Source organism: Rhincodon typus, chromosome 6, assembly GCF_021869965.1.
Source record: "Rhincodon typus isolate 14 chromosome 6, sRhiTyp1.1, whole genome shotgun sequence".
Classification (NCBI taxonomy): domain Eukaryota; kingdom Metazoa; phylum Chordata; class Chondrichthyes; order Orectolobiformes; family Rhincodontidae; genus Rhincodon; species Rhincodon typus.
In genome coordinates this window covers 21,425,244-21,434,587 of record NC_063337.1, presented here as the reverse complement: position 1 = coordinate 21,434,587, position 9,344 = coordinate 21,425,244, and the positions used below count along the sequence as shown (strand labels likewise).

General features: G+C 38.8%; 1 protein-coding gene across 7 annotated transcripts in view; it reads left to right on the top strand.

Annotated features, from left to right (window-relative positions):
* The window catches only part of LOC109913291 (F-BAR and double SH3 domains protein 2), a 249,340-nt gene that overhangs the window by 208,914 nt on the left and 31,082 nt on the right, over positions 1-9,344 (top strand). For all 7 annotated transcript variants that reach the window (XM_048597836.1, XM_048597835.1, XM_048597834.1 and 4 more), the window contains 3 exons: positions 698-781; positions 2,308-2,485; positions 5,661-5,881. In XM_048597836.1, coding sequence (XP_048453793.1) covers positions 698-781; positions 2,308-2,485; positions 5,661-5,881 — 483 coding nt within the window. The remainder of the gene's footprint in view (positions 1-697; positions 782-2,307; positions 2,486-5,660; positions 5,882-9,344) is intronic.

The window sequence follows — 9,344 nt, the reverse complement described above, 5'->3', positions numbered from 1 at the left end:
ATAGCCTGCCTTTACACACCCCCTGTTGTTAGTCACTAACAGTCCCCCTTAACACTATTCACCCTCCTAGTCAGATTGGTATCAACTCTTTGTCTGTCCAACTGTCGTTCTCTCTCTTTAGGCTCTATCCTATCATTTACTCCCTACCCCATCCCCCTCCGTTTTTTCTGCATATAAACTTCCCAGCCACCGTCAGTTCTGAGGAAAGATCACCGGACCCGAAACGTTAACACTGTTTTTTCCTTTACAGATGCTGCCAGACCTGCTGAGCTTTCCCAGCAACTTTGTTTTTGTTCCTGATTTACAGCATCTGCAGTTCTTTCGGTTTTTAACCACTTTATCCACCTGTCCTCCTATCTAAAGGCATTACATACACACCAAAGTCCCTCTGATCCTCTGTGCTTTCCATGATCCTCCTAATCATTATGTATTCCCTTGCCTTGTTTGTCTTCCCCAAATGCATGACATAACACTAATCGGATTGAATTTAATTTGCCACTGATCAGCCCATCTGACCAGCTGGTCTGTATGCTCCTGTAATCTAAGGCTATCCTCCTCACCATTTATTTTTCACTTCATGCCGTGAAACAGATTTTAAAATGTAATCAATCTGAGAAAGACCTAGCTGAAGCTCTTAATTTGCACCACTTGCAAATTGACCTACATGATTACTGTTTATACTGTTTGCTTATTGTAGGCTAACCAACCAGATGAGCTGACTATTGAAGAACATGAACTCTTGGAAGTAATTGAAGATGGTGACATGGAAGACTGGGTGAAGGTTTGCATTGCATTTCATGTTATGCTATTCTCTAATTTTCAATAACTGAACACAAGTGTTAGCTATGAATCAGAACTTATGGATTCAGGTTTTGCTCCAGAGACATGAGTACAAAAGTCCAGGCTAATAATGCAGTATAGCACTGAGGAACTGCACCATCAGAGGTGTCATCTTTTGGCTGAGATGTTAAACTGAGTCTGTCGTCTTTCATTCTCCCTCCCTCTCTGTCTCGCTGTCTCGCTGTGCGTCCCTGTCTCTCGCTGTGTGTCCCTCACGTGCACTCCTATCTGTCGTCGTCTCGCTCGGTCTGTGTCTCTGTCTCTCAGGTAGGTACAATAGATGTGGCACTAATTTGTAGAAGAGCAAAGGCATTATCCCTGTTGGCTTGGCCTTCTAACTAAAAACATTTTGAAAGATCGAGTAATTCATACTTTATAAATCTAGTCATTTATCACAACCCTATCATTATTCCCTTTTGAAAATAATTAATTGATTGCCAAAATTACGTACATTCATACATTTGAATAGTTCACGAGTAACATTTCAGCTTCGCAGACCAGATCTTGGAAAAATTGCCCGGGGTGTCAGATTTTCATTCTGGGATGGCGGGGATTCTTGGGACATGGGTTGGGCGACCATTAAATGAGAACAGAGCTTCCAAGTTATGTATACAGCCTAGGTGCATGACCTGCCTCAATTCACGTCGCTATAATGCGGTTATAATAAAACAAAATCCACACCGAAATCACCTCCCCAGCCCTCACATTCGAAATCCCTATCTCGTACATACTCCTAATGCCCTATACATGCCATCTTGTACTCTCCATGTCACCTTATGTCCCTCTACCTATCCTATGGACCCTTATATGACCCATGTCATCCTGCGTACCTCTACCCACCTCCATGTACTCTCGTTCCTTCATGACATCCTAGGCTCCAGGCACCTTTTGGCCTCTATAATTTATTTGACAATTCAAGCCAATCCATACATTGACCCCGACCCCCTACCCCTACTTCCAGCCCCATCTCCATGCTAACTCATCTAGTATCTACCATAGGCAAACATCAGGGGTCATGGCTGACATAAAGTTGTGTGCTTATTCTTTGGCTGTTTTAATGGTTTATATACCTCTTAAGCACATTCTTGTCTACGTTTAGTAATCCCAGGGGTTATTCATCACCAGAGGCCCTCTGTCATGGCTAAAATTTGAGCCTTTTTTTCGTTTGAGAACAAATGTTTCTTAGTGTTCAGACTTTAATTATTGCACAGCAGTGGACTGTTTAACTGTTGAAAGTGACAACTTTTGAAGTCAATGTCACACAACTTCATTGTACGTCATTTCTAAATTTCACTGACACTTCAAAATCATATTGTGGTTAAAACAGATTTTTGAGTTAATGTATTTTTCATCAGAACATTTGATTTCGCATCTTGCTATCTGTTCATTTTGGAAGGGGAAAATGCTCAGCAGTGGCATTTATTTCTCTTGTTGGTATACTATTTGTATATTTTCCATCATTTAAAGGCAAGGAATAAGGCAGCTCAAGTAGGCTATGTACCAGAGAAGTACCTGCAGTTTCCAACTTCCAACAGTCTGATCAGTATGTTACAAACTCTGGGTTCCTTGGATGCACGATCTCATTCCTCCAGCAATTCTACAGAGCCTGATCTGGTAACTGGTGGCATTAATGGAGATTCCAGTGGTAGGTTTTTCTTCCAATTTCATCGTATGTTTAAAAAAGTTATGTAAGCCATTTTTAGGTTGTTTGTCCAATTGGATTTCAGTATAAAATTTGTCTAATCAATGTAAGAATCTTCAAAATGAATGTCCTTGGGAAAAGTGTAAATTTAGTTTTTGGCTGTAATGTCGACATAATGCAATCTTAAAAAAAAAACTGACAAAATAGAGTTCTTAAAATAAGATGTTGTCACTTTGTCATCCCTGGTTAGAATGCTGACAGAGCAAACGTAAAGATCAGTTTGATTTTAGACCAGCAGAACTTACAGCAATGTTTTGGGCAGTAAATAATAATGTTGTGTATTTTTATGAACTAATTCATGATAATAATTTGCTTCCTCTAGAGACTTATTATCCCAGACCAGGTGACCAAATTTGTTATGATTTTTTTTGTAAGTGGACAAAGTGAGACCTATCGCATACTTACTAATGAAATAAAGGGACAAGATTCCATGGTTTTGAACAAATAAAAATATGCTTTATTATACAGAGATGGAAACATGCGGCAATCTACATAATGTAATTTATATTGTAACATTCAGAATTAATGTGAGCTAAGTGGCGAATTGTGGGCAAGTTTCCTGCAAATGTGTTCAAGACACATGCATGGATTCCAAAGAAAACTGCTATACATTGGTAATGTTTTGGTCATTGAATCTAATCAAAACTTTGCAAGGGACTCCAATGTCCTCTCTATCAAAGACCAAAGCCGAAGGCTTCTCTATCAAAGCCTCAGAACTCACTCAAGTGCCACTCTGTCGTGGCCTGTCTAAACGACCGTTCATATTCTGAAGTTCACACTGCGCTTCCCTAGATTCTGGAAACTTCACTCCAGCACCAACTCACAGAACAATTTCAGTTCATCTACAGACAGCTAGCTCTACCAAGCTGGTATTGCTCCTGTATTTTCCTGAACTCGGATCTTGCTCAGTTGCTTAGAGTACATACTGCTTTTGGGCTTTCTTCACCCTTGTTCTCAGTTAAACTGAACTATTAAAGAGACATGGCTGGTTCTTGGCAAGCCACCCTCTAACTGCCAGGGTTTTTTTTTTCTGAGCTATAACCTCAACATTTAGCTACACTTCCTGCTTCCCAGACATCTTGCATCCTAACTACTAGTAATCTGCTGGGACGGAACTTCTATTCCCTCCTCCTAAGTGCCTGACAGAACAGCAGCCCAAAGTTACCAACTTTCTCATCTGCCTCTGTCCAACTGATTAAACTGGCTGTTCAGTAACCCTTGAACATCCTGAGTGACCTGTTGAAAATCTGGCAACAATTAAGCAAGATTGAATTTAGCAATCCAGCAATCAAATTGGTACAACAACAAAAGAAACAAGACTTGTTGGGTCACCTTGCTCCTTGTGGTACTGATCTACATGTATAAGGAAGGTCCCAGGTTTAAACTTTTCTGTGGTGGTTAGCATGTTTTCAAAATTATTGCACTGTATTTATGAATAAATTAGTTAAGTAATTGAAGGAAAGGGAGGTGAAGAGGTGCCAATGGGACAAAGTGCATGGAATTAGGATAACTGTTCATGCAATGGCTAACATCAGCATGTATTAGTGTATTTTCTGTGAAAAGCTTTGCAGTCATAATTACTGCTTGATCTTCCCTGGCAACCCCACTTCAATACTTTCATGCAAAATATGTATTTTTGATCCTCAGCAGAGGACAGATTTGGATGTTCCCTTTGATTGATATGATATTCTTCTAACTTTCACTACCTAATCTTATTTGTCAAGAGCCAAACACCACAAGCAACTGATTTACTGGAGATGGCCCTCAGCATGAACGTGTAGAGAAGGATTATCAATCTCAACCTTGAAAGTTTCAATTTAGCCAGCATTTGCAGATTTGGTTGGGGGGAATACAGTGTCGGGTGGTAGTGGATTACAGATGAGGACAAGAATTCACGTCCCTTGCTTTGGAAAATGCTTCAATATTTCACTCCTGAATGGCTAGTTTTAAATTTAAAATGCTAATCTCTTCTTCTTTCTTGTTCTGGATTATTTATAAGATGAAATAGTTCTTCTGTTCCTACTACATCAAATCCCTTTACCATTTTAGATGGTAAAGTTAGGTTAGATTATGTCTCAATTTACCTAAACTCAAAAGAATACAAACCAAGTAAATGCAACTTGCCTTTGAAACCCCGCTGCAGTATCTTTCTGATGAATTTATGATTCCTCCAAAGCCAGTAAATCCTTCCTGAAGTGCACTTCCCAAAACTTAATTCCAGTACACCAGATGAGGTCTGATCAAGGCTATCTAGAACTGGTTAAAACTTCTATTTTATATTTCAGCTTTTTAAGAAGAAGCCCCATACAGTTGGGGATATGGTAATGTAGTGACGGAAGTAGCACAAAGAACAGTATTTATTGTCCAAAGAATACGAGTTTATGTCCCACCATAGTGATTTCAAAATTTGGATCTGGAAATTAAAAATTATTGTCATGCTCTCAGATCGACCTGTTCACTAATCAAAAGAAAACACTAAAAGCAACTTGCAATGCTAGACCCAGAGCAGCGCAACTGAATTTTACACAGTTGAATCAAAACCACTAAACGTAGTTAAAGATTTGCCATTACCTTCTCAATGCAAGTAGAAATGTGTTAGTCTTGCCAGTGACATCATTCTATTAGATTGTTTGATTTATCTTTTGTACCAGTGCACTAACTGTCAATGATTAGTGTGTGTGTGGACACCCAAATACTTGGCTCCTCGATAATTCTTAATCTCTTACCATTCTGAAAATTTCCAGTACGTTTGCTTTGGATTTAATATCTTCCATGGATTCAACCCTTATCCCCAACAGACTTGCTCTCTCAATTAATCTGTCTACGTTTCATCATTGCAGTGCTTCCTAGCTTCATGTAATCCACAAATTTGACTCTACAACTTACCATATATGAGTGAAAAGCTGAGGCCCAATACAAATCCTGGAGAAATATCAATGGGCACATCCTGAAAATCGAAGTCCATTCCCATTATCGTTCATGTGTTGCTTGCCCGCCAAGCAGTTACTGTTTTCTTCATCTTGCCGTTGGACACAAATTAAAATTAGCAGCTGTGTACATTTTGGTTTAACTCTGTTAGGATTCTCAGTGATAACAGGAGCACTTGTTTCCCATTCAGTTTGTTTTGTGAAGGCACTTTACGATTATGAGGGGCAGACTGCAGACGAACTTTCATTTCCTGAGGGAGCTATCATTAGAATACTAAACAAAGAAAACCAAGAGGACGATGGCTTTTGGGAGGGCGAGCTTAATGGCTGCATTGGGGTCTTTCCTTCCGTGTTAGTGGAAGAGCTGGCAGGATCTGAGAATGGCGACTCTCAATGGATTGGAGACACACAGGTATGTGCAAATTTAATACCCAGGAAAATTTCTAAACGTTGTTTTAATAGTGACGTTACAAGTAGGGAAATTTCCGAATACCAACATAACTGAAATACATGGATTCACAGCAAAATGAGTGATTGTCATTTCTAAACCGAACTATCTGTCGTGTCTGTTTGCAGTTTGCTAACATGTTTTCCCCTTTCTGACAATAACAGTTGACCAAAATTTTATATTGTAGAATTTTCTGTCAAGAGCAGAAGTTGTTCACTTGTGATTTGCATTACCCAAAAGAAGCTAATGTGAAGTTTTTTGTGAATAAAGCAACAGTTTGATCAGTATGGGGTGGATTCACTCTTTCTGCAGAGAGATTCAATTTACCTGTGTCCAGAAAGTAAAGATCTTTGTGGTAAACATTCCAAGATTTTAATAAAGGAGAAAAAAAGCTGAAATTGAACACTTTTTTTTGTGAAATATGGCAGAACAGAATTTATTTACATAGAATTGTAAGACTGTGGAATTCAGTTCCAGTGCTGTTTTCTTGAGGCAGCAGTTACGTCAACCATCAAGATTAGATCAGAGTGAAGTAACACTTATGGAGGGAATCTATGAAAAACAGTTTGCCATGTGCTGCTTTGATGTTCTACAAAAATGAACACTTTTTTTTCTTTCAGCCATTCAGTTTAAAACATAAATGCAAAAAGCTCAGCATTGATAACAATGACAGTTTTGTTATTGGGATAGAAAGTGGTAGAACATAAACGTTTAAACATTTTGTATTCTAATGATCATACATCTCCTCCATATCTCAAAGTATTTTGCATATTAAACTGCATTTTCAGATTTGTTTCTGTACTTTATTATATGAACGTCTGGTTTTAAATACAGATTTGTTACATTTGATTATTTAGTCTTTTGATTCTTCTCTTAATAATATCTGCTACATTTTTCTACAGAAATCTTGCTAGAGTCATGGGTGTGCCACTTTGTATGCCTAAACTAAGTGCCCATTAACGCCTTATTTCATTAGGGTGATAAAAATCTTGTATTGTAAGCTGCAAACTCTCCCAAAGATACAGCCCAGCAGTTTTAATTATTTGTTTTTTTTTTAAGTAAGCTTTGCAATAGGAAGGCTTAAAAAGCTGCAGAAATGCAGAATAGAAGGAAATAACATAATCCTTCCTTCCTCTCCATTAACTTGTTTATGGAACAATGCAGTATTCACAGTCAGTGTTCAGATATATGTAGCCGATTCTATTGAAACATCAGCTGAGTCTTAATCACATGTAATCATCATGCTGAAAAATCGGATGCGAGGTTTCATACACAATTCATTTTTTTTTTTGTTCAAAGCAACTAAGGTGATGCTTAAAGCCTGTTGCTTCCACAGTTTTTATGAAAAAGATCTCCATAACATTTAACATTTTCAACCTCTGTAGTTTAAACACACGCTCCAACTCTCCACGTCCTAATCCTTTAAATTAGGATTTGTTCTTATTACTCTCCCATGAATCCTCTTAAGACCATTGTATAGCTCAAGGTAAATGTTTCAAACTTCCACCATCTTCGAGCTTGAGGAGAAGTCAAGGCAAATATTTGAACTGTAAATATGTTAAGTGACTGTATCTGTGTTGGCAACCCTCTTGAGTTGCACGTTTAGATAGTTAAATCCAGTAAGCCATGGCAACTGTTATCAAGGGATAATCTAGAAAGCTATATTGTTCAGTTTATGGTTTGCTTCAAATTGAGAGAGAAATCAAGCCAGTTAGCTTATGTAGTTGAAAAGTTAAAGAAAGAATTATTAAATATATAAGGATAGAGTTATTTGTACCAACATATGAGGAGATAAAGGAACAGATTCATAAGTATATAATCATTACGACACCAAATATAGGAGCTTTGGGTTGTTAGGGATGGTTCCAAATGGTATTCAGATCATAATGTTCTCTTTCCACATGGTGAGATGTGATGAATACAAGCTGGTCATCACTAACAGTCATCTGGTAACAAATATAAGCATAGAATAAGGATGTAGAATTTGGAAGCATCTTTAATTCATCTAGAAGTGCTGGGTCAATAATGCATCTCGGCCTCTTCCTGAGGTCGCCATTATCACAGATGCTCCTTTCAGCCAATTCAATTCTATCAAATAATATCAAGAAACAGCTGAAGGGACTGGATACTGCAAAGGCTATGGGACCTGACACCATTCTGGCATTTTCTCAGAACTAGCTGTGATCCTAGTGAAGCTGTTCCAGTACAGTCACAACACTGACATCTATCTGGCAATAAGGGAAATTGCCCAAGTAAGTCTTGTCTACAAACAGCAAGACAAATCCAAACCGGCCAATTATTTACCTCGCCAGTCAATTTTCAGTCATCAGCAATGTGATGCAAATTGTCATTGTCAGTGCTTTTAAGAAGTACTTAACAATAATCTGGCCACTGCTCATTTTGATACCCACTGTGCCGCTCAGCTACTGACCTCAATGGAGCTTTGGCCCAAGCATGAAGAAAAGAGCTCAACTCAAGTGGAGAAGTGAGGGTGACTATCCTTGACATTAAGTCAACATTTAACCAAGTGTGCCATCAAAGAGCCCTATCAAAATCGGAATCAAGGAAAATTGGTGGGGAAAGCTCTCACATGGTTGAGCCATACCTAGCGAAAAGGAAAATGCTTTTCATTGGAGGACAATAATTTAGCAACAAGGCATCACTCCAAAACTTCTTTAAGGTAGTGTCCTAGGCACAAGTGTCTTGAACTGCTTCACCAATGACCTTCCCTCCGTCATATGGTTCACTGATGATTGCACAGTGTTCAGTATCATTTGTAACTTGTCAGATACTGGAGCAGACCATGGCCAACTGCAGCAAGTTCTGAAGAACATTTAGGCTTTGACTGAAAGTGTCAAGTAACATCTGTGCCACACAAATGAAAGGCAGTTACCATCTGAAACACGAGAGAATCTAATCATCACCCCTTGACAGCCAATGGAATTGCTTTTGCTAAATGCTCCACCATCAACATCCTGGGAGTTAATATTGGCCAGAAACTGAAATAGATCGACCAGATAAATGCTGTGTCTAAAATGGCAAAGAAGAGACTGAGGGGTCTGCTGACCTCCTGACTCCTCAAAGCTTGCCCACCTTTCACAGGACACAAGTTGAGAATGCTATATTCAGCTCCAACAAATGTCGAAAGTTCCTCACCATCCAGGAAAATGAAGAAAAGAGCTCAACTCAAGTGGAGAAGTGAGGGTGACTATCCTTGACATTAAGTCAACATTTAACCAAGTGTGCCATCAAAGAGCCCTATCAAAACCGGAGTCAAGGAAAATTGGTGGGGAAAGCTCTCACATGGTTGAGCCATACCTAGCGAAAAGGAAAATGCTTTTCATTGGAAGACAATAATTTAGCAACAAGGCACTCTAGGAGATATAAGTCTAGTCTATGCAACCTGTCCTCGTAATTTGACCCTGTT